Genomic DNA, 25,628 nt, shown 5'->3' with positions numbered 1-25,628 from the left:
TTTAACTACATAACAGCTTTCACCACTGTCAAGTGAAAACCACGAAGGGTCAGTTTAATGCTCTCGTATGTGTTGATACATTTCTATACCTCTCAGAAAACCCAGACTGTATCGTCTGTCCCCCAACTCAAAAACATGGTTTGCATTGCAACGTGTGAGGGCTTCTATGTCTGTCATAGTATGGAGAAACTGATGTGACCGACCCCCGACCCCCCCAGAATCAACAATGACCCGCCTCCGTTTGACGGGCTTTTTGTGCGAGTACCGGGAGCCTCTCCGGTGTGGCCGTGCGTTCCCCCTGCTGTTGCGCAACAAAGGGGATGTGACTTGGAGGGAACTACAGAAACTAGATAAAAAACGAACTTAAGCTCAAGGACACAGAGACTGAAAAAAGAGCCGAGGGGGGAGCTCAACATGTTTCAAAAGAGCTGTATTTAAAATGCATTAATATAGCATGCAAACACTTATTATCTTTGTAACGATATAGTGGAGAAATGTCCACCTGAGTAGAGAGTGAAGCTCTCCCTCTGTGTGTGTTGTGCCCCACTGGCTAGCTCGCGCTCTGCACTGTGCTGATAATGCCGTCCTGACAGAGAACGTTGCTGAAGACAAAAGCAGCTGACTCGCTGCCGACACGTTGAGAGGCAATCGAGATGCTCCCATCTCGGATATTGCACCTTCAACGTTCCCCTACAGCTCGGCGAGGGAAGGACGAAGCATGAAGGACGAAGCTTTGAGGCGTTTCTACATGTCAGAGGACCCGAGTGCCACAATTGATCTACCGCAGCATGAGGCCGGTCAGAGCACGTTGACAGTTTGAGTTGATTTATATTTATTATTCACAGTCACTACACCAGGATTCCACCGGCACATTAGACTTATGTTCGACTTTCATTCAATAGAAGTTATCAGAAAGTCAAATCATGCACTTGTTGTATTGTTCACAGCTGCATTAAACCAAGTCTTGCAGTGAAATCATTTTTTTCATGAAACCTTCTTTGAAGATTTTCTTTTGCATTGATTTTGACATATTGTTTTCATCCTGGCTTTAATCTCATAATTGGAACTACTTGTATGTGGTCCTGACTGTTGGTCAGAATGATTCATTGCTTGTCATATATTTGCAGACACTGCATATAGCCTGCTACTGCCTGCTTGCCTTCCGTTTATGAGGACGCTCCTCGCGTGTTCCTCGCGTGCCAGTGGCACTGAAATGCTCACGTGACTGAGCGACACTCAACATGACAAATAGCTGTGAATTTATTACTCTCCGGTGATAAATCCAGCCTGTGGGGCCGACTCTTTATTATTCTGTAGCTGTGCCAGCACAGGAAACGACGTTCAGTGATTCACTCGTCAAACACTGTCGCCAACGCCTTCACTACTTGTGCGAGTAACAAGTGCGACGCCTCAGTATCACATTCTTCAGATTACAAAGTACTTTAGATTACAAATGTCTCCCTACTTTTCTTTCTGGAGTCATTTGGGAAACATTCCAGGTGTGGTTCAAATGAAACCTAAAAGTGCTCTGTGGAGTTTTCTTGTAAAATCAAAAAGGTTGTATTTACATTCAGCGTCTCTCACCAAAACACACTGTGTGTGTCCTTGAGGTCTAACAAACGCATCAAATACATTTCCTTCTTCATACAACATTTGAAAAAGCTGATTTTAAACATATAAATACATCATTATGTTCTGAATAATTTACATCCACGTGTTGCAGACTTCGTCACTGCCTTTGCGGGCGCATTACCACTTCTCTTCGCGTCTTAAAGTGCTTTTTTTAAGCACTTCATTACATCTTTTTACAGGCATGTGATGAAAAGAACCGCGTACAGTGACTCCAGGGCCGTAGTGCAGCAGACATTTAACGAGCTTCTTAAAAGAACTTGCAGCAATATGTCTGTCTGTGTGTGTAAACATGCATTCGGGTGTATTATGTGAGATAACCCAGATGACATCATCAGACAACACAGTGGCGCTCCTTAAATTGATCGTCATGTAAAATTGCCGGAGTGCCCCTTTTGTCCGGTTGAGCCACACAAATATACAAGAATACATTTAAGATAAAGGTTGTTGCAATATATTGACACCAGTTTTTCATGCAAATATTCTCCCCATGCATGACCATGAACACACAGGGTGACCCATTGAAACCAATGGACAATATTCAGCACATCCAGGCCTCATTCAAAGCAGCCAGCTGAGCTCTTTAGAGATAAGGACGCTCAGCTCTGCAATAAATAGCTTCCAACACCTGAAGCAAACGCACAAAAACCACGACCAATACATTGACAGACAAGTTGTCTCTCACTCAACAATATTCAACACTTATTTGAAATCATTTCAAGGTTTTTCAGCAGTTAAGTCTTTAAAAACAAGAAAGACTGAGGGGACATTCATGGATGAAAGATGACATCATCTGTTGCAGGTAAGATAATGATTCAAAATTATTATCGTGCTTTGGAAACTAAAAAGAATGGGGCTCTTGAACAGGAGACACCACAAAACCTGAACTATTAATGCTACATTTTTATTTTTCAAACATGTAAATTAACACCTCTCAAACAAATCATCAAAACTCCCATAACCGTAGCTCCTATTGCTCCGATATTAAAAATTGAGGGGAAGAATGAGTTGAAGAACAGATCCTGTAAAAATTGTGTCTGTAGTGTAAAAAATGTGACTTAACTGGCGATCTAGAAATGGGGTACCGTGTTCTGTGGAAGATGTTTTTGAAGCAAAATTTAACATTGGTCTCTATGGAGCAGAAAGTTGGTTTTCCTCTCAATTAACGGCTTCTGTGTCAAATGTGGAAATCTGTGGGATTCCACAGTAATTTTTCTACGACAAGGACAATATTAGCTACTTCTACATCCAGAAATTATGCATGAAGAGTGAAGATTGTGGACACAGTGGCAAAATACAAATGTTTTTTTCACAAGAATCTCAAGCTGCTCTTCACTCTAGCGGTGACATCACGCACTCTAACCTGCGCAATACACACCCATTATAAAGTCAGAAAAGGGCTGAAAAATCATAAAAGTTAAATTGCTGCAGTTCAAAAAGTTTAAAAGATATCAAAAAGCTGAATCATGTTGGCAATAGTTGAGGGTTTTCTCAACATTTGAAAGTTGAAATGGTGTCTGTAGCTGAAAGTATGAGGACGTTGAAGGATTTGAAAGTTGAAGAAGTTTAAGAGGATTTGTAAATATTCTCCATAGAGATCCCATTCAAAAAAAGTTGCTAAAAGCTTAATAATTCAAAAAGTTTAAAGGTTAGAAATAGAAAAAGTCATAGCAGACATGAGCTGAAGGAGCTGAACATTTTGATAGTTGAACGGTTTCTGTAGCTTAAAAAATGAAGAAGAAGAAGCGTTGCGACGAAATGGGGGACGGAAGAAATAGTGGAATAAAGAAACAGGATAACAATAGTTGGAATGCTTAACAGCATTCCAACAATAAAGAAACAGGATAACAATAGTTGGAATGCTTAACAGCATTCCAACAAATAAACAGCTGTTTGCTAACATGTTCACAGTAATAACTTTGTAAAATGTCAGGGAGGTACTTCTGTCAGCTTGTTTTCACATGCATCTGCCCCCTACTGGCCGATAACTGATTACTGCTGCTTTAAAGTCATACTGCAACCAGAAGCTTCAATTTTCATCGAGCAAAAAAATATTAAAACTCAAAAAAAAACTTGAGAATAATTCACTTCCCTGATAGCATTTGTACACTCTGCATGTTACAGTGTTTTCTCCTTGAAGCTCAGTCAGAGGTGTATTTAGCTGCTTTTTTATTTTATACATTTGTACCTGACCATGTACATTGTTGTATTAACTGGACTCTGCTGTCTTTTGTGCAAAACAAAAATACAAAAAAAAAATGACCTTTGATAAAGATTTCACCATTATGTCACAAACAACTGTTCAGTATTTATCTTGTTCTTACAAAGGACTGATTTTGGTCTTTGTTTTGACTGAAACTAGACTGAGTCTGCATCCTCAACATCAGCTGAGCAACACTCAGCATGTCAACGCTAATCTGAACAGCTGAACACATAAATAGCTGCACTGTGGTCTCGTATGGCTGACAGCAATACAGTGGCAGCAACTGTCCCCGTCCGCATCAACGTCACTGGCAACGTCACTGGCAACGCTACCATACCAGCCGCTCAAGTGATTAACTGGTTGACGATAAGCATCGGCCTGCCCGCTATCGGACTGGCTATTTATACCCTCAAGAATCTGTCCAAAGGTTTGTATACTTACTCTGCTCCACTGTATGTCCAATGTATGTCTACACCACTCCTTTAGCAATTCACAAACTATGCCACCACCTCCTACACACAAGAGGAAGTGCAAAACTGCAACTCCAGTTGGGCTTGGCTAGCTGCTTCTTCTAGATTTAGCTTTAATTCACCCTTAAAAGGTTTAGCTTCAACAGTCATTAAGAAGTTAACGTGACAGAGTAAGAAAAAAAGGCTGGGTGGGTATCAATACTGGTGTCAAGTCATAGCAGTATCCGTGTATCAGTATGAGTTTTAGTTGCAGTGTCAGTACCACTAATAGGCCTGTCATAACAGTATCAGGGGTACAGTAGTACGAACAATCCGAGCAATAATAATCAGCAACAGTAAATTTAGATTTTTCACAGCAACGTACAAATAAGGCCTTTAGAAATAAGTGGCACAAAGCGCAGTTATTAATTCCCCCTGACACAAGTGGCACAGGGTTTCAGGTGCATGAAGAAAGATGCATATAAGAAATGAGAAGTATCGGTATGGATCATTTCTGTTTCTTTGTTCCAGGTGAGAACAAAATCCCCATGCATGTCGTATTCCTCCTGGTCTCTGACATTATCAGCTTCGTAAGCCGTCCCAGTGTGGACCAGGACATGAAAACTGGGCCCTCAAACCCCACCGACTTCATCTTCTATTTTGGTGTGGTCACCAACATCACCCTCATGCTGGTCATAGCTCAGGAGCGCCATCTCGTGGTGGCCTACCCGCAGTGTCTCGGCTGCTGCAGCAGCATCAGGTATTCCCCTGCGGTCACCTTGATGACGTGGGCTGCTCCGTTCGCCATCTTGGCCCTCGCCGTGTTGCACTACAACCTCTGGTTCGCCGTGTCTCTGCTCGCTCCCTTTCCCTTCCTCCTCTTCTTTGCTGTGGATTCCTGGAGGGCCCTGATCTGCTCTCGATCCAACCCTAAAACTCCAGAGAGGAGGAGGTCGGTGTTGGGGATCGTTGCGATCTGGGCCAACTACACCTTCCTCTACGTCCCCTTCATCCTCAGCATCCTCCTGGAGGCTCTGTCCTTTAAGGAAACAGTCACATACCTGGGGCTGGTGTCTCACCTGCTGCTCTTCCTCAGCCCTCTGGTGGACCCCTTCCTCTACATATTCATGACCAAAGGGCTCAAAGAGGTGCTGCAGGCGCTGCCCTGCTGCCAAAACCAGAGTCGGAGAGAGAACATGACGCCCACTGTGGATACTGTGGCTGAGACCGTGGAGACAAGGCTTTGAGGAGGACATACCGGTTTCAAAAAGCACAACCATCAGGCTGTTTTGGGACCACACATACTGGATTTTTGTAGCAGATACCAAAACCAATGTTCTGTCAGAGATACTTGCTGTACATGCTTTTCACACTGCATATTCTTTGCTCAGGGCTGTCCTAAGATGTGTGTGTGTGTGTGTGTCTATTGTAACACATGACTAGTGTCTACAATCTAGAGTCACGCGTAATTACTCCAACAGATTAAGCAGCAAAAATGTAATGCAAATTCCACGGTTTACTGTGGTGGAAAATCATCTTTTTTTTAACCTCCCTGTGAGAAATAACCGCGATGAGAAAACTCTCAAAATGTCGTAAACTCTCAAAATGTCGTAAACGTATTTATTGAACAGACACTTAGAATAATTCAGCTGAATGGATAGAGCTCTTTCCCCACAGATGGTTCGTCTAACAACAGGGAATAGTTTAATGAAGTATACACACACATTATCTTGTCTCCCCCTTCGCAGACGTCCTCCTCCTCTGTCCGCCGAGACATCCAAGGCCAAGGTCCCAGCCTTGGCCTTGTCTTCAGTGGAAGAGGGTTAAGTGGTGAGATCAAGATGACACTACAGCAAGCCAGACACGAAAATACCTTTTGAAATGACAACATTTATTATTTGGGTTTGGATGAGTTCGGATGGCCTTGTCTGCATATGTTCAGGTTTAAGATGTTGTATCAGAGAATGTTTCTTCACTCAAAGAAGAGCAAAGAACAACACTGAAGGCTTTTCTCTTCGGAGAAGATGTTTTCTCAGGACTGGCAAAAGTTTGACGGACAGATTCGCCCAATCGTCGGCCGAGTATGATTTGAAATGATCCGGCCTTCTCCAAACAGTTTTCAATGACGGCTTCTCAGCTGGTTCTGTGTAACGAACCATCTGGCTTGTCAGATTAGCTTTTAGAACCGCCTGTAGTTGAATTCCACTGGATAACCCAGCAAACTCGAAGCTAATCCTCCAGAGCAGTGCCAGCAAGCCGCAGGCTAAAGCTGGGTTTAGCCCACTTTGGATCTGCCACTGTGAAAGCTTTTTAGCCTCAGGCTAACTCTCACTTAGCTTGTTTCTAAGTGCCGTGAAGCCTTTTACATCCAGGAACTGACCATTTACAACCAGAACAGGGAAGGCTCTGCTCTTCATCAACACAAACATGAACGTTAAATCGTTGAATTTAACAAAAGCTTAGCACATAAGGAAACGGTTGGTTGGGACGGTGGAAAGCTTTGGCAGCAAGCAACATTGGTATGAGCCATTGATGTATAATAACAACTTGATACCGTCCCCAAGATGGAGTCTGTTCAGTCGAATGACAATTGCTCGCTTTGTGCATACACCAAAAAACGTTTTCTATAACGTTCAGGTTTACTTCGGGGGTATGCGGCCCACAGAATATGAACATTAGGTTTGTCCCACTGGCCGCTGGCTGGAGTCCCAAAATCTGGAAATGAGTTAACATTTTTGCGGTTCCGGTTCCCATGGTCTCAAAGTCAATGGGCTTTTTAATGGGTTTTTAGTTAAAATAAGGTCTGTGGTGAACACAAGCCAAAGAGAACTTAGTTTTCTGCAATATTACAAAAATCCCATTGGCAAACCAATATTTGCAGCAACTTGTGATAAACTTCTAAATAGATAAAAGTTGAATAATGTAATGCTATTCTATAATGAGGGTTTCTTAGGATCTCATGGGGGAACACCCTCTAAGTGTGTCAGTATAAACAAGTCAGTCAGCTAGAAGAAGACTTAAATCAGGAAACAAAGAAAATAGTGAGCGAAACATATCTAAACTAAAACAACTTCTCCTCTACAGTAGCTTATAAATACATTATCTTCAATATCTGAATGCATCTTGATGTTTACAAAGCATCTTAACTTAAGCATCAAACAGCGGACTCATCTATGTACAACTTATAATATGATGCCGTCAAACACAACACCTCAAACTGTGACCATTAACAATGACACATCTGTGACTCGTATTAAACAGACAACCTTTCATATGCAGACGTGTACATATCAGCCAAAGGGGAACCCGCTTATTCTGTCGGTAATGCCAAGTTGACTATGGCAGGATGTGCTTTGATTTTCAGTTTGAAAATCAGGAGCCAAATTTGAATGAAAACTTACCAGCAGATGTCGCCAAAAACATTTTCTAATTTTACACATTGTGGCTTTCATGTATTTGTGGTGGAAAATCATCTTTTTAACCTGTGAGAAATAATCGAGATGAGAAAACTCTTCAATATAAAAACACATTTAGTGGCCAGACGCCAATAATAATTCAGCTGAATGGATAGAGCTCTTTCCTCACGGATGGTTCGGAGGTCTGACAACAATGAACAGACAAAACAGAGTATATATGCACATCATCTCGTCTCCTCTCCCTTCCAAGGTTCCCGGCCTTGGTGGTGTATTTTCATGTGAAGAGGGTTAAGTGGTGAGATCAGGATGACACTACAGCACGCCAGACATGCTAAAATACCTTCGATATATGCAGGATCAAGCGATACAAGTCATATCTAAAAGAACGATACGATAAATTAAGTATTCATCGACCAACCTTGGCTTTTCAACGTCGTCGATTGTCTCCGGCAGCCTCACATTCAGCGTCTCTGGAAGCAGCAGAGCCACCAGGCCAGAAGTGATGGCCACAGAGCAGAGGATGACCTGAGGAAGAGCTGTCCACACGTCCTCCAGCAGCAGGATGAGCGGAGCCACTAACACTCCCAGACGACTCATGAAGTTGGTGTAGCCCAAACCGTTTTGCCTGGAGAGACAGAAGGTAAATCACAAGCACCACACTGGGCACCATACCTTCACAGAAGCCAGAGGGAAGTGTCTCCTAGAAGGAAGAATACAAAATAAAGTGCTCTTATAGTTCTTGAACAAACCGCATATTAGCCCCCGTGGAACACTAGACGTTCAACAAGTCACAAGATGCACCACCTCTTGTCTGTTCTCCCACCGGACATAATGGCCAACAAGCTCAGCTTTGTATAACCGATAGGGTTGCAGAGTAAACCCAGTGCTTGCAATTTCATTGTTGATAGCAAGACAGAAAAAGATCTTGGATTGTTTTGGATGTTGTCAGTATTGTGGTGGAATTGTGGATGAATGATTACAAGGTTTTAATCGTAACAATATCAATAACGACACTGTTAATATTGCGTAGAAGTGGATACAGATGTGTGTTCAAGTTATACTTGGATCAAAGATGAAAAGATGGGATACATTTTCCATGGAGATGTAATCGTGAGTAAATTTGCCATTTTTTTAGTCATGAGATAGATGTTTTGGCAAAGTTAGTTCCAGAAGTCTCAGACAGTGCTTGTCTTTGTCCACATGTAGAGGTCACTCATGGTCACTACCCCAGCCGGCCTTTGCATCCTGTCCTGAGGTTGTCATACATCGTCACGCCAAAGGAATTAAGGGCGCAGAACGTCAGAATCAAAAACAGCTTTATTGGCCAATATGAAGGTAGTACAGTGTGCCTTAATACAATAATAACGTTATAATATGCCAAAAACAAATGTGAACAGTCGTAATAGCATATTATACTTCGACTATTTTTAATAATTTGTTTTTATGATATACTATACTGTGTCTTAGACTACCAAAATGTTTTTACCATAAACTATTTCCTGTATTAAAAATGTTTTGCGTCTAAAAAAGGTTAGTCAAATTGAGACATGTCTTCATTCGAGGGCTGATCTCTCAAAGACAACATGGTAGAAGTTCATTTAGGGTCACGCTTACATTGTGTGAGCACCGCTGTAGTACATGTTTCTGTCCGCTAGATGGCGATGTATATTCATATTGATGTGGGTAATGAAACAACAGCATTCAAAGACAGTCGCTGTAGGAATAGCTGGGATGTTTTATCTCATTATCTCATCATCTCAAATTGCTTATGTGCAGTGATGAACATGTTTAGATTTTTAGAACAAAATGAGTTCCTGGAGGTTTACATATTATATGTTAAGGTCAACAACAGGGACAGAAAGTAGGTGAAAGAATATAGTATAAAAGACTATACTATAGCACAATGACGACATATTTCACGATTACAATTTATGTCTTTTTTTCGACATAATATACTTTGACTTTTTAATGGATTTTTTAAATACTTTAAAATACTTATTTCGACATGCTATAATATGAATTTATAAACGTATACTATGACTTTTTTCAACGCTCATGTCTTACTAGACTATGAGACTAGAGAGCGCGAGAGAGAGAGAGAGAGAGAGAGAAGTAGGAAAGAGCTTTGCGTTATGAGCTATTGTGTTTGGTGACTTAACACAACTCAGGAATGGAACTGAGCCATGTTTTATGTCCTCTCACTCCTCAGCGGCTTAGTCAGATAAGAACCCTTTTAAAGACCTTCTGATGATGTCAACTGTGTCACCATTCAGCTAAAGGAAGAGTGTGTTAAAGACGTTTAGCTCCTATGAGGTTTGGATAACACACTTATGATCCATGAGTGACTTATTGTCTTTATTACGCTGTGAAAAATAATCATTGTTTGATCTTATGTAATGTTTTGAATAATATATTTCGTTGTCCAGTACAGCAGCGCACTGCAGTAGATACCAGATAATCTCAGAGGGAGACTAAACCTGCTGAACACGAGACTCTTCATATAAATGACAGAATAGAACAGATAGTTTAACAATCTGTTCAGCAGTGTACAACGTGAAAGTACGAGTAAATTAGTGTCGTGAGTAAGAAGTTCCTGTAAATAAGTAAGAGATTAAAAACGATAGAAAATAAAAGAAAAAAAGATTTTCTATTTGCTGTATTTTTGTGTGTGTAATTGTTTTGTTTTTTGTGATTTAAATGTATAATATATTTATATATATATATATATATATATATACACAGTATATAAAATATATATATATATATAAATATAGAGAGCGATGTCTGAGCAGTTAAGAGAGAAACATTCTCATGAGAAAGACGATGACAGCCAGCTCCGTCAGTTCACTTAAACACACTCACACACATAATGAAGGCCGAAACAGCTTCTCTCCAATCTGTCGGTGGGCTTCTTTTACACACAGGAAGTGCTCTCAAGGTCGTTGAGAGGTTTGGAAAAGGCAGACAGACACAAGGCCCAAAGGTCCCTCAGGATCAGAAAATGTACAATGCACACACAATTAAAACTGCCTAAATGATTCCACTGATGAATTTAGCCCGTGTGACCATTTTCTGAAATTGTATTCACATTATTCTTTGCCTGAACTGGGGCGCTCCCACAATGCAACACTTTGTAATCTTTCTTTATTTTAGAGTGAAATTGTGATTACTTTGCTTAGTGTTGCTAGCTTTTATATTTCTTGCCAAAAAAAAACTCTTTTTCAGGTGAAAAATCAACCAATTAGATTCCCAAGAAGACACCTGCAGCAGTGACACTTTTAACAAAAACACTGTCGACATGTGTTTCTGTACGGGCAGTTCAATCAGAAGAGACAAGTCAGATGAAGAATATATAATTGTTTATGAACAGATGATATGTGATGATAAAGTCTTTGGCGCTTGGACGTTTGTAATCGAGGGCCGTCTGCCCTGAGCAGCAGCAAGATAAATCCCCCCATGGAGTCCAGACACTGGTGGTGGTGGTGGATGATGAGGCTGATAAAATGATGAATCTGTGAAGACTGAAGTCTCTGAAATCAATTACAAAATTATGATGCAAGATGGACACTTTTATAAGCTAAAACATATCTTTTCTTGTATTCTTGCATCTTTCATACACCGCACAGTAAAAGGGCTTCCCATCTAAATGCATGTTAAAGTGACATTTAAAAGTCTTTTGAAATGTAGAAAAATGAGAGCAAGCAGCAAACTTTAAATAATGAAAAATAGGAATGAAGAGATCCGCCATAACGATCTGTGGACGAGGACACAACAACCACCAGCAACAAAGGAAATTGGAAGGACAAGGAGGATCGCGCGCACACTGCAAAAAATAGTGTGAAACACCAACAGACAAGCGTCGACGCTTAAAGCCTAAAGGGCAGAAGAAAAGAGGCCGACAGAGATCAAGAGACGACTGGGATGCAGCTGATACTCGATAAAGAAAGCAAATGACCGTGAACTCCGGGTCCCTTGTCAACGTCATGTACTCCAAGATGAGCATGTATTGTGTGTATCAATAAATTAGATTCTCTTCATGGTCTGTAAACTGTTCACTGTTTATTTGCCATCCTCTCTAAATGTAGTGCTTTCCTATGTATTAATACTGGATATAATTACTGACACTCTTTCCAACCTCGTCCTATTAAAAAGGCTTATTTCTGGCTCTTTTCCTGATCAAGCCACACGGGGACACAAAGAGGTGAACCAGTGAGGACAGTGAGTAATCATTGCGTAAGCTCTTTGTCTTCACGTATGACGTAAGATATCCATTGTGTTACTGTGCAACAGAGAATAACAGAGAGGCCAGAGTATTCTGCTTCCAGTGTTGCCCAAATCTCACATTTTGTTGATTGATTCATAAAGGTCTGCCGTTGTTCTTGTGAATGTCTGTTTCCCCCAGATGGAGAAACTAATCAGGGTCACACAATGTGCTGTTGAGATTTGGGAGGCATGCGCGACCTACATTTACCCAAAACACTGCTCTCCGTTCAGATCATCGAGCGTCAGCAGACACAAGCCAACGGTGACAGGCATGCTATCTCAGTAGCATCGCTGGCCCACGTTAACGCTGCAAGAGTGTGACAGAACGAAGCATCCTCGTGAGGAGGTGGAAGAGGAGGGCCAATGAGCCTGGAGGAAACCCTGCTGACTCGCTGCTTTGTCGACGATGAATGCAACAGTACTGTGATAAGTCTTCATAAATGGTGTAATGTTCTGTTCTCCTCTGGGGATTGTGAATATCTTCCTTTGGATCAAAGCGTTGGACGGAGGGTCATGAAGTATTCTCGTCCACTGTTTTGAGAGTATTTCAAGAAAAGACAATTCTGACCCACTGACTTTCACGTTAATCTGGAAAAAACAAACCAGTACCTTGCATCCTCTCATATGTTAGAAGCCAGACATAGTCTCTGATTCTAACATGGGAAACTGAACGTTTGTTTACAGTGAGATTTGAGCTCAAGTCCCAGTCAGAGCAGCTCAGCGTCCTGAGATTGGACCACAGCATAAACAAAGTGTCCTAGATAAGCATGTTGGACAGTTGTCCCGAGACCTGCTGAGGTCCCACAGGACAGACAGACACATGTGTGGACAGAAAGGCAGCGGTTTGACGGGGGAAGTGACCGGGTCAGCTCACAGCGTGACACGGCTGAGACGGGCTCTTCTTTCCGTCTCCGTCTCTCAGCTGGCTGTTTGGTCGGAACACAGCGGGCGTTTTCTAAGTTCAAGCTCTTACTTTTCCTAGAAAGTATTGAAAGTTGTGGATTTCAAAAAATAAGAAAGCAATTAAAAGGGAGGTCTGGTCGTAACGTTGATTCTCATTGTCGTAAGGAAATAATGCTGAGGAATTACAAAAATTAAAAACATTGTCAGTTCAGAAAAAGCAGGAACCACACTCGTGGCAAAAATTAAATACCAAAGCTGAGAGGTCCATTGTTGCAACAACCTATTCATACGTACTTGTTTGTGTGTGTTAGAGTAATTGTGTGGAGTTCATGAGAGTTGATGTCTTTTTGAATGGTGTTTCTGCACTCCATGCACCAGCAGTGCTTGCTGCTACTTGCCACAGAAGGTCTCGGAAGGTTTTGTTCGAGACTGCAGCAGAAACGGGATCAAGGCCCTTCATGTCTGAAACAAGAGGAAGCCGGTTCCTCCCTTTTTTTACCTCCATCGTGTTTTCCTGACTCCCCACCTAAAGGGAAACAAAAGGCTCTGAATCAGCTGGAACAAAGAGATACAAGACGCGTGTGTGTGTGTGTGTCGCTGCTGTTTACCTACATTTCTGTCTGAATCTCCATCATGCCTTTGTTGGCGTGCCCATAACGTTTAGTTCCCGTCTTCCTGCAGAGGAAGGAAGAAGCACAAAACAAAACAGCCAACAAACTGACTATAAACCACGACGCTCTCTGCCAGCGCATTCCTCGATCTCCCGTCATCCAGGTTGCCAGTTTTGTTCCTACGTTTGTTCATTGCCTTAACCTGTGTGACTACCGCTCCTTGAACTGTACAGCTGAAACATCATGCGCTAATGTTTTAATTGATTAATAATGAGTAAAATACATATTGTAATACTCTGTATTCCACTCTGACTTTTTATGACATACTGCGACTTTATTACTTTACCTTGACTTTTTATGACACGTTTATGGCAAAATATTAAGACATTTTTCATGATTATTTTTGTTATGACAAACTATACTTTGACTTTTCTTTTTACAATATTATATACTATACTATTGAGGCGACATGAAATACAAAAATAAGTATCCACACACACAAAATATATCATTAATATATTTACAAAAAAACCATATTTCTGTATTTTTTTACAGATCGGGATCAATTATCTAGAAACGGAAAGATTTCCGTCTTTTTTTGGATTAGGTTGAAAAGCAAACCTTATGTAATGGAAAATCTGTGATTGTGAATTCATGATCTACTTCATCACAGCTGCTGATGATATTTGAATCAGAACAATTAAATTGAAAAACAATAAAGCACGCATGAAGCCGATGAGGGAGGGTAAGATCAGTATGCTTTAATAATAAGATATCAGTGCAGAAACACGAACTTATCGGGTTCAATTCCCCATATAGTAATAACATTGATAACAATATATGATAATATAATATAAGATCAATACGGATTTTTAGCAACTTAAAAAAATGCAGATCATTGATCAGCTAATATAACTGTACTGTATGACATCGACAAAAACGATATACGAGTTGCTAAACATGGATCCCATTAGGAAAAACAAAACAACCCTGTTGTCACACGAGACACAAGATGCTGATATTTTCTTTAAAGAGGAGGTGCAATGAATGAGTGGATCAACTCATGACACGTTTTGTCACTTTTGCTTTTTTTGGGGGGGGGGGGGGGGGGACCCTTCAAGCAGCACAGCATGTTGAGCATTAGGGCTGGTGATAAGCCTTCTAGGGTTTAAATAGAGAGATTAAGCCCCGCCCATGTTTTGGGTTAGCATCTGTGCTACTAGCATTTGCTTTTTTTCTCAGAGTTTTCTCTATTTCGTCTTCTTGACACCTGCTCCTCAGGTCGACATTCCAGGATAACCGAATTTTGACTTGTTTTCATTTTCACAAAGATAAAACAAAGTCAGAATACATAACTACATCTCCGAAGAAGCTTTAAGACTCACTGAGGTGTATTTCATAAAACCCAACAAAATATGTTTAATCTTTGCTAAAATGACTGGGTGTATAAATTTGGCATTTTTAAACAATTACAAAATTTCTGGTTGACGCTAGCGGAGCAGAAGCTATCCTAAAACGGGGGCGGGACCTCCCCTCTGCCGAGATCTTTATTTCTAAAATCGACTTCTAGCCAACTCTTTCCACATACGATAACCCAAAGTTCAAATCTCACCAGTTGATAAAAAGTCCATCTGATGTGCTTTTCTTCTTCCATGCGCATCGTTTCAGAACATTAAACATGTTCACCCTAAAAACGCTTCGGTCTTCAAAAATGTACTTCTATACTCTGTAAATCGTAGTGAAGATAATGATTTAAAAGGTGCTTTGAACATGCTTTAAGGTGCTTTTCTGTAATCTAACCAACTTTCATTACTATCGTTGATCATTATACAGAACATATTTCATAATCCTGCAAATAGGAATATCTCAATTTGCTTTCAACATTGAAAAAGGAAGAACTTTGAATTTGAGCAGTGATAAAAATGCCCTCTTACCTAAAGTCATTGCTGACAGATCTGGAGAGAAAACCAAATTTGGCTTTTGAGTCTTACAAGAAAGTGAAGGTAGAGGGGCAGTGAGAGCAGTAACAGATGAGTTATATGTCGAGTGGAGGAGATATGCATCAGTGGGCAGGCTGAGCAGGATCTCTCTCTCTCTTTGTGTCTTTCAAGTCGACATCACTTCTTTTCGTTCCTCCTTCATAACTTCTCAAACTGTTTCTCTGCCCACATCCCCGCTCAGGATGATAATAATCTCCAGTGTACGTCCTTTCAGTTTAAACACTGAAACAGATTTGGTTATAGCCTTTCTAAACATCTGCATCATCATGTTGCCTTCCCACAGTTTTTTAAGGCAAACTGTGCAGCCTGTATATTTATTCATGAAGATAAAAGTCATGCAAATGTGGTTTGCAGAGTGACTGTAACGGACTCTCGACACGTGTGTCAAGCAATCTGCAAACTTTGTCACTGCCGTCGCCCTCTGACCTTTCACCCTCCCCGGAGGACTTTTACTGTACAGTCAAATCTCTCTCAAACAAACCAAAGTTTAAAAGCAGCTTCATTGACAAAAAAATGTTTTGATGCGCCGGGGAATCCCTTCCCTTAAAAACCTTTCACCAATGTGAACTTGTTATCACCAGGGGATCTACAATGGGTTCTAATGTGGTTCTACCAGGCTGCTGTTCTATCTGGATCTAAATGAATGTTTCAGAGGAGGATATTAAGGAGATGTTGACTACAAAACCTGAGGAGTTATTATAAGAAAATCATCCCAACTGTGACATTGTCTTCCAATGGACAAAAGTTAAGTGGACACAACAAATACTAGCTGGTTGTTAACCGTTGAGGTGTTCAGATACTATGTCAACTTGGGATTTTATTCAATAATAGACTCGAGTCAAAGGAAGTTAACTGTGCGCTTGAAGGGCAAACTCAGTATGTGGGACAAACATAAGGCACATAATGAGGATTAAACAAACTTTAGACTTTAAAGAAAATGTCAGCACGACATCAAAATATAGAGTTCGGATCCAAGAGATGTAATTCAAAGTCTAAAAAATGACACATACATGTCTATGAAGCACAATTGCTTTTATATATGCAACTCGAAAACTATGATTAATTATGTGGCAACTTCACCTTCTTTACAATATTCAAAATGCTACATATTTGAAAAGTGAAACGGATTAATTTTTCTTAAAGCAAGAACAAAAAACAGCATTGCCCAGCCAACAGACCCAATAGATATTTTAGCGATAGGATATTTAAGGATAAAACCCTGGAGGGGAAAAAAAGAAATTCCACAACACAGAAACAGCAGGAGAGGAAACTGCACAGCGAGGGGATCTGATCCATCTGCATCTACGGGGGTAGATGAGGACAAAGTACCAGAACGCAAACACCAAAAGCACCATCTTCAACATCAGTTGTCTTTAAATACGTCACGGATATGTGAACAATTAAGAAAAAATACTTTGAGTGTACAGGAAAGGAGAGAACAGCGAAACATGGTTAACGTGCCGCCACAGAGCGCATACTGTCGGTGAGATTACTGACATCATTTGGGTGAAAATTACAGTTTGTAGTCTGAAAATAAAAACTCTGACCGTACTCCTAGTTCATAGTATATTAGGTATACTCATAATATAAACTGGACTATAATATGTATAGTCTGAATGGGTGTGTGCTTATGCAGTTGCTGCTGCCATCGACTTTAGACTGATTGGTTTGTGCAGTGGTGTGGTGTGCAAAGAGGGTGAGGGGAGCAACCTCCGCTGCCCTTCTTCAGTTAAAAGCAGGGCAGACTTTTTTTAATGACACTTAAATGATTCATTTTCTCGCTAATATAACAACAAAGGGGCAACTGAGGTTACTAGAACCTACGCAAGTGGCAATCTGATTGGCCAATCGTCCTTCCGATCAGCCAAAGTGCTCTTTCGAGCCCTCTTAGTGCATCTCTGATCAGCTCCTGTGGCTCAAATGCCCTTCACATACCCCCAAATATCCTCTGGTTGGCTAAAAGAAAGTTTTAGCCCATTTACTACAAATCTCGCATACTTTACATTACAGATAACCATTCTGCAAACTACGTCTTTGTGGTGTAGACACTTTGTTTCCTGTAGAAATGTATTAGAAATGAATGGAAACCAATGGCTGGCCAGGAATGGTAGAAAAGGTACATGTGACCAAGTTCTGCAAAATAAGCTAATATATAATTGATCTCTAGTTACAAAGCCTAAAATATGTGATCTATTAAGGGCAACAGTTCAAGCTTAAAGTAAAACTTGCATCCACAAGAGGTGCCCCCTTTTTCCTCCCCACCCCTGCTCCTTAGATCGCCTGTGCACACCACTGGTCTTCATGGATTTTCTATATCGCGTGAAGTGTGTGTGCAAGTCTACAATATGTAATCACATGAACCACTACTGTGTGTGCAAGTCAGATCCTTTGCGCAAGCTATCGGTGTGGTGAACAAGGCAAGCTTTGCTGCTGACTATATACGCTTCAGCTCAATTACATAATTGCACAACAGGAGAAAAGCCCCGTCGTCACACAAGCTACTCAGCTGACTGAGAAAGTCAAGCGAGAGAAAAACACGTTTGGATAAATAAAGGACAGATTGAAGAAGAGAAGTTAAAAAAGAACTTACAGTAGAGTACATGTATTGCAATATATGTGAAGTGTGTTTGTGAGTTTGACCCGAGAAATAAAAGAATCTGGGAGAATAACATGAAAAAAATAAATGAGGAAAAGTAAAGCAGTATTGGTATTGCCTGTTGATTAGGATGCAATAACCCGGGGACATCTGATAAAAGCTAAAATATCTGAGTTCTATAGCAGAAAACTAAAGTAAAATAACAATATAATGCATATGTCATTACAGTTGACTCAAGCAGAAGTAACGCTAGCGTGAAACAGACTCCTGAATGATCAAACTGCACTACTTTGATGTTTAAACAGAGCAGACGATGGAGATGTTACGGTGACTCAGGTGGGATGGATTCAGGCAAGAAGAGGCAGGTTAAGTGCGTCTGTCTTGACTCGAGCCGAGGTAAGCGTCACTTTTATTCTGATTCTGCTTATTATTGGAGAATGAAATAAAGCCTAAACATGACGAAAGAAATATTCTCTGTGTTGTCATGTACAAGTTAAATGTTGTTTTTACTTCAGTCGGACATCCTAATATCGGTGATATGGGATTTTTGGGAGCTTTATCTTTTCAATCATAAGATAAAGCTTTAAAGAGAGAAATGCTTGAAAGACAAATTCTTGGTTGTTTTAAATCTAAACATGGATACAATTCAGAACAAGTTCATGAACTTTGACTTTGGCAGAGACTCAGAAATCGGCTGGGTTTAATTGCTGGTTAGATATTCAAAGTGAAAGAACACAGTGTAGTCTAGGTAGTATAGTACCTCTCCTCTGAGCTAGTGGAGCTGCTAAAGAGAAGGTAGGTCTGGGAACTGAGCTGCACAGAGTTCATATCAGGGTGTAGGTCTGTGACGGAGACGTTCAACGTTTGAATCCTCATGCCACAAATACTCATTTTTCACCAAAGACCCGAGTTCAGCCGGTGCTTCTGAACACAGACACGTCTACGGCAAACCCGACGACCGGCGATAAATCCCGGTGTCGAGACTTTGTGACGCGGACAGTGTTGCATTATTTTGACTCTGTTAATTGTCCCGCGTTGACCTTTTTTCACCAAGTGACGCATGTTACTATATATGTATGTGGGTCATCTATGTGGTTGGCTCAACGCAGGGCAACCTTTGCACACTGGTGTTCAACCTGCATCTGATTTGAGTCAAGAGCTCCAGGAAAAAGACCGTGACCCTGATATCTCAGCTTGCTTAGACGGTCTAGGTGCAGAACTATAAAGGGACAGGGAGCAGTAGTGTGGGCTGAGCCATACAAGCTAAATAAGGCAGGATGTGGTTATGAATACCATTCCCTATAGGTAGCTTAGCCCCAGGGCTCTCAGAAGGCCCAGAGGTATGAAGGTAAAGAAAGGCTTCGTCTTGGGCTAGAGACTGAGGCTTGGGGTTGGGAATAAGTCCAGGTCGAAGGCAGATTTAGAATCGGAGGCCTCTAGGTGGCCTGGTCCAGGGCTCTCAGCAGGTCACAGCCCTGGAGGAGGTACAGGCTGCCCTGCAGCGGGACGTTGACCTCGCAGTCGTAGCGGGTCAACTCCGGCAGACAGGACTCAAACGTAGGGCCCAGCAGACGGCTAGCGATACCTGGAAGATGACAGAAAGGGAAAGAACGTCTCAATGTCCTTTATTTGTCATTTGGTTTGCTGTTATTGTTGTGCAGTGTTTGGTAATGACATTCTTTGTTCCCAGCCTCTCTCCAAAAAGGCTCAATAAACAAGAAGACAGTACAGTGCCGCTGCTACATAGCGATATACGTGTCTAGCCAGTTTAACACTGTGGACCGTGAACAGTACAGACAGGTCAGCTCACCCTCACCTATCCTGCTTCCCGGATACTGACACTTCCGGTGTTGCTGCACAGAGCCGAGACATGAAGACACGCTGCCGGGCATCATCCTGCCCATCTCTGATGGCGAGACAGAACAACACAGGTACAGTTGTCGGGTGGAACAGATGATCGTGCAAGATGTTTCTTACAGACACGAGTTCATACCTGCCAGTGATCCTGCGCTGAGGGAGCGATCCATGGCGGCACAAGTGTCCCCCCTCATCTTCTTCCATACGCGTTCTGAAGGCGTACGTTCATCCTGAAACACAATCACGTGTCCGCAAACAAAAGAGTGAATTTAGCTGCTTATATCACAACAAGCTAAAGTAAAACTGAATGTGAGGTTTCAGGTTCACAGTCATATTTAAAAAACATATCTTTTCTCATACTATCGCTCTGAATATACATCTGTTTTAAACACTGTTTTAGTGCCTGTCTCTTTAAGCCCTCCTCCCAAAAAGCCCAGTTTGTTCTCAAGTCGTGGGAAAAGATACTGAGATGGATGTCGGTTTATCTGAATGAGCCTGCATGATACATAAGAAGGGGAGCCAGATCTATGGCTTGTTGAATCACGTGCTCTTTTTAATTAGACAGTCCACACAATCGACAAGGTTGTCTTATTTGACAGTTTGTGGGTGTATGTCACCTTCAGTGGTACAACAAATACTGCATGTTTATCAGAGAAACTCACCACAGCCATCTGAGTGAAGGAGCGCTTGATACTGTTGGCCACTCTGGCAGGACTCATGTCTCTGTAGGCTTGCACAAAGTTGTCAATGGACCTGCACACACACATGTACACACACACACACACACACATGTACACACACACACACACACACATGTACACACACACACACACACATGTACACACACACACACACACACACACACACACACACACACACACACACACACACACACACACACACACACACACATTTACATTTGATGTCGAAACAGCCAGCCGCTCTTAGATTGTATTCTTTCATCCGCGCTCTTAACTTTGCATTTCAAGCCATTAATTGTAAGAAATAGCTGGGAAACCTAAAAACGTCTCTCGTGAATTATTGTTTTGTCTCGGTTTAAAAGCTGAATGTTCGGACTGCGTTGATTGTTACATCACCTCTGTTTCTGCATGAGTTGTGGCATGTTCTGTTGGCAGGACGGGCGCTCCTCTCCAGACAAAGGGTCCATCAGGTACGCCTTGGTGGCTTGTTGTTGTTGGTGGTACGTTATCAGAGGGTCCGGTGGCCACTGCAGATTCTGCCTGCCACTTATGGAGGACAGAGGGGTGCTTGCTGAAGCCTGGAATGGAGGATTCTGCATGTGCCCCATTATGCAAGACCCTGCACGGGAGTCCACGGCCCCCTGGCTGGAGCCTCTCTTCTCCCCCGCAGCCCAGGACGCAGCTGCCTGGTGCTGGTAGTGGCCTTGTGGCGGAGGAGGCGGGCACAGGGGCTGGAAGAGGCTGGCGATGTTGCTGAAGCTCCCCTGGGTGGGCTGTTGTGTTTTGGGCAGGCCGCTTTTGCTCCGGATGGATCCCGCTGGACCCCCCTCGCGGGGCTCGGACTCTGTGATGATGGGATGCAGCTGGAAGTCCTCGCCATCCATCGGGATGTAAGGAGCCAACGTCTCCAGGTCCAAGTCACTCAAGTCGCTCTGGGAAAGTGAAAAACGCAGTTAAACCAACTCGCCACATATACAGCTGTTGCATTATGTTTTTCCTTCTCAGACTGTGCAGGTAGATGCATTTTTACAAATTCCTTGTGAGGAAGACAAAAGCCTTCGACACGAGTATAATCTTGCACATGTTGAAATAAGCTTTTGCCAAAAGGAAAGAGAGACAAGGAAAGCCAAGTGTTTTAATCAGTTAACCTCATAAATCAAATGATTGCACTGATAACAGAGAGGCAAACATACACGCACCTCGGTGTTTGCAGGTATGTTTCCCTTTGTGTTCAGAGAAAACAGCTTCTCAGTCAGCTCCACCTTCAGGTCACTCTCCACTGAGCTGTAGTAATCACCTGGGCTGCTGGGCTGCAGGGGTGAACGAGAGGAGGAGGATGGAAGAGAGGAGGATGATGAATGGGGACGAGATATAGAGGAAAGGGACGACACGTAAGCCAAAGAACAGTTTAAAAAGAAAAGGGAAACAACCAAAACAAAGAGAAAGAGATGAGTTTCGACAAAGACACTATTCACTGCTAAGAGCCTGTTCCTTCCAAATATCCACCCCCGTTATTCTCACACACATCGCCCACAGTTGGGGACCTTCGACCCCACAGGCCTCACTGAACACAGAAAGAACAAACTACGAAACAAACACAAGCAGTCGCTCACTCACTAACTAATTACTGCTTTCAGTGTAACATTCGGCCTCTATGAGTCCCAGCTTCCCTCCTCGTCCTCACCGTGGAGCAGCTACTGAGGCTCGGCGTGGTGCTGCCCGGTGGCGGATTCTGCTGCACGGTGAATGCACCGGCCATGTTAGCCATGTCCCTTGGAACTGACGCCGGAGGGGCAGGCTTGTGGCTCTCGCTGGCCCAGGAAGTAGGTCCCGGTGGGGGCATAGCTGCGGCAGACACATGGGTGTATCCTGCAGGCTGCTGGGGCTCCTCGAACTGAGAGCCATCTGCAAGAAAGAAGAAGAAATCAGAGTCAGTTGTGCGTAAAGAGAAGGGATAAAGAATCAAAGTGGTGTGGAGGAAGAGGGTTGACAGCTGATTGCCCATTTTAATAAAACTAATTCATGCAGAAAAATGTTTGTCTTGCAAGGATCTAAGTAGCTTTTTGAACAACAAATGAGGGGAAATTGTTAATATCAACGCTAAAGTTTAAAACAAGTGACAGAAGTCGATACAGACCGAAGTGCAGGGTGATGATTGTGTCTCCGGGTGTCGGAGCCAGCAGGGTGAGCTCCTCCGGCTCGTCTTTGAGTTTGGTGAAGAGGGCTTCTCCCAGCTCTCCGGTCACACCCGCACCTCCAGCAGCGAAGAAGCTGCTCATGCGGTGTGGTTTGAACGGCGACTCCGTCTGCTTCAAGGACAAAATCACAGACTTCTCCTCGATGTCACTGCAGGTTCGGAGAGGGAGAGCGGAGTGAGTCGGCTTTTGTGTTCAGAGAGCTCATAAAAGCACATGAAACACTTGAAGGATTCGGAAGCCCGTATTAAGCTCTCATGTAATGTGGCATGTGATGGTTTTGAGATTTTCCTCTTTATTGGGTTCCCAGTGAGATTATACATTGTTTCAATCTGAAATGCTTTGATGTCTTGACCTCAAGATTCGTAGCGAATTGTGACTTTTTCTTGAGTACTTAAGGGGAGTACTGCACTTAAACCACGATGTACAAGTACAAGTCTCAGATCTAAACACGTCATTTAAGAATGGGGCATGGGCCTCCATCAATCTGCTACGTTAAAGAACGGTTTTTTTTTTTTTAAACAAACCCGATCTTGTCACCTAGAATCTGCCATGACTGAAGGATGCCAGTGCTCACCTGAGGACGTAGTTTATGCACACGATGCACTGGGGCTGGGAGTTGCGGCTGTTATAAATAACAGTTCCCTGGGTTTCTACCCAGACGTAGCCTCCGTTCTTAGCCAGCATGCGATACTGACCGCTCACTGCCTGGCCCTTGGAACACACTGCAGAGAGAGAGAGAGAAGTAGGAAAGAGCTTTGAGTTATGAGCTATTGTGTTTGGTGACTTAACACAACTCAGGAATGGAACTGAGCCATGTTTTATGTCCTCTCACTCCTCAGCGGCTTAGTCAGATAAGAACCCTTTTAAAGACCTTCTGATGATGTCAACTGTGTCACCATTCAGCTAAAGGAAGAGTGTGTTAAAGACGTTTAGCTCCTATGAGGTTTGGATAACACACTTATGATCCATGAGTGACTTATTGTCTTTATTACGCTGTGAAAAATAATCATTGTTTGATCTTATGTAATGTTTTGAATAATATATTTCGTTGTCCAGTACAGCAGCGCACTGCAGTAGATACCAGATAATCTCAGAGGGAGACTAAACCTGCTGAACACGAGACTCTTCATATAAATGACAGAATAGAACAGATAGTTTAACAATCTGTTCAGCAGTGTACAACGTGAAAGTACGAGTAAATTAGTGTAGTGAGTAAGAAGTTCCTGTAAATAAGTAAGAGATTAAAAACGATAGAAAATAAAAGAAAAATGATTTTCTATTTGCTGTATTTTTGTGTGCGTAATTGTTTTGTTTTTTGTTATTTAAATGTATAATATATTTATATATATATATATATATATATATATATATATACAGTATATAAAATATATATAAATATATACATTGCACAAGGCTGTGAAGTCGACCTGACATCAGTTAGCAGGAGAAAGTGACTTTGAGCTGAGAAGGAGATGTGCTGGCTGCAATCCAAAGTTCAACACTGGCGTGGGAAAGGAGCAGAACTGTGGTCAGAGAGTGTACAGAAGGCCAGTGACTGTGTGTGTGTGTGTGTGTGTGTGTGTGTGTTGTGAGGTAGGGCAATATTAAATGTAGTAAAGAACACTGTCAGTTTGCATGTGCTGATCAAAAGGCTGGTCACGCTGGCGGTGAGAGCGGGTCGTCTGTGTGTCTGTGTGTGTGTGTGTGTGTCATAGAGAGAGAGCGATAGAGAGCCCTTTATCTCAGCAGATTACAGACAACTAAGAACTTTAGACATAGATGATTGAGAACAGAAGTAAAGGAAAGAAAAACACACAAAGCTAAAAATCCACAAACACCACAAAACACAGTCTGCAGACACTCTTGAGTCCTGGAATCTTATTTTAAAGTCAGTACCTTCATGTCGTTTGTTAGTTTCAAGATACAGACAATCAGCATTTCTACGAAATTCCTTAATGAATTAAACTGCACCTGAAATATGAGAATCTCACAGCAGAGTTATTCCTCGTTTAAAAAAAGAATTTGTCTCATTGTCAGCGAGGCAAGATTATAATTAAAGGTTCAAAAATCTAAAATTGCACCGGCCCCTGGAACAGAAAACTTTGATCGATGATGCGAGTTAGAGGGATGTTTTTTTTTGCACGCTGCCATTATGTTGCATGAGTGGTTTTAAGGAACAAAATGACCACTTTTTTCTTCATCATTAGAGGCTCTGAACAGAGTACTGTCAGTGGAGAGAAAAGCCATGACACTTCAGAAGCTGGTTAACACACACACACACACACACACACACACACACACACACACACACACACACACACACACACACACACACACACACACACACACACACACACACACACACACACACACACACACACACACACAGTGTCATTAGAATGTAATAGAGGCCACCTGGTCCCTTTGTCCAGTGTGGTTAAACCTCATTAAGCCATCAATGGTTCTGCTTAATCTAATAAAGACAAGACATCTTGATACCAAGCCCCTGCTCCGTACACACACACACACACACACAAACAAACAAACAAACAAACAAACTAATGTTTTTACCACATTAACTAAAAGAAAAATCATCAGGAAATACAGCCTGGTATTCATACTTGATTTTGCTAATCTGATAGACGGAAACATGTTAACGCCAACATTTCCATCCAGATCATAGAGTTATATTTCAGCGGAGCACAGGGAACACCCCCACCTTGTTATTCGGGTCCGAACGGCGCTTTAAACAGAAGTTAGCTCGTGTGGAGTCACATTAACCGTATGCCTCTGAGTGCGTAT

General features: G+C 42.1%; 1 protein-coding gene across 1 annotated transcript in view; it reads right to left on the bottom strand.

Annotated features, from left to right (window-relative positions):
• Positions 1-14,220: 14,220 nt before the first annotated feature.
• The window catches only part of epas1b (endothelial PAS domain protein 1b), a 35,290-nt gene continuing 23,882 nt past the window's right edge, over positions 14,221-25,628 (bottom strand). Inside the window, exons 8-16 of the mRNA XM_079280302.1 lie at positions 23,401-23,548; positions 22,766-22,974; positions 22,313-22,533; positions 21,828-21,938; positions 21,025-21,560; positions 20,590-20,680; positions 20,064-20,157; positions 19,887-19,976; positions 14,221-19,655 (exon numbers count right to left, since the gene is read on the bottom strand). Of these exons, the coding sequence (XP_079136428.1) occupies positions 19,507-19,655; positions 19,887-19,976; positions 20,064-20,157; positions 20,590-20,680; positions 21,025-21,560; positions 21,828-21,938; positions 22,313-22,533; positions 22,766-22,974; positions 23,401-23,548 (1,649 nt within the window). The 3' untranslated portion in view covers positions 14,221-19,506. The remainder of the gene's footprint in view (positions 19,656-19,886; positions 19,977-20,063; positions 20,158-20,589; positions 20,681-21,024; positions 21,561-21,827; positions 21,939-22,312; positions 22,534-22,765; positions 22,975-23,400; positions 23,549-25,628) is intronic.

Source organism: Melanostigma gelatinosum (assembly GCF_949748355.1).
Source record: "Melanostigma gelatinosum genome assembly, chromosome: 12".
NCBI classification, from domain to species: Eukaryota; Metazoa; Chordata; class Actinopteri; order Perciformes; family Zoarcidae; genus Melanostigma; species Melanostigma gelatinosum.
The sequence above is the reverse complement of the archived record's forward strand: the minus strand, read 5'-3'. Positions and strand labels throughout refer to the sequence as shown.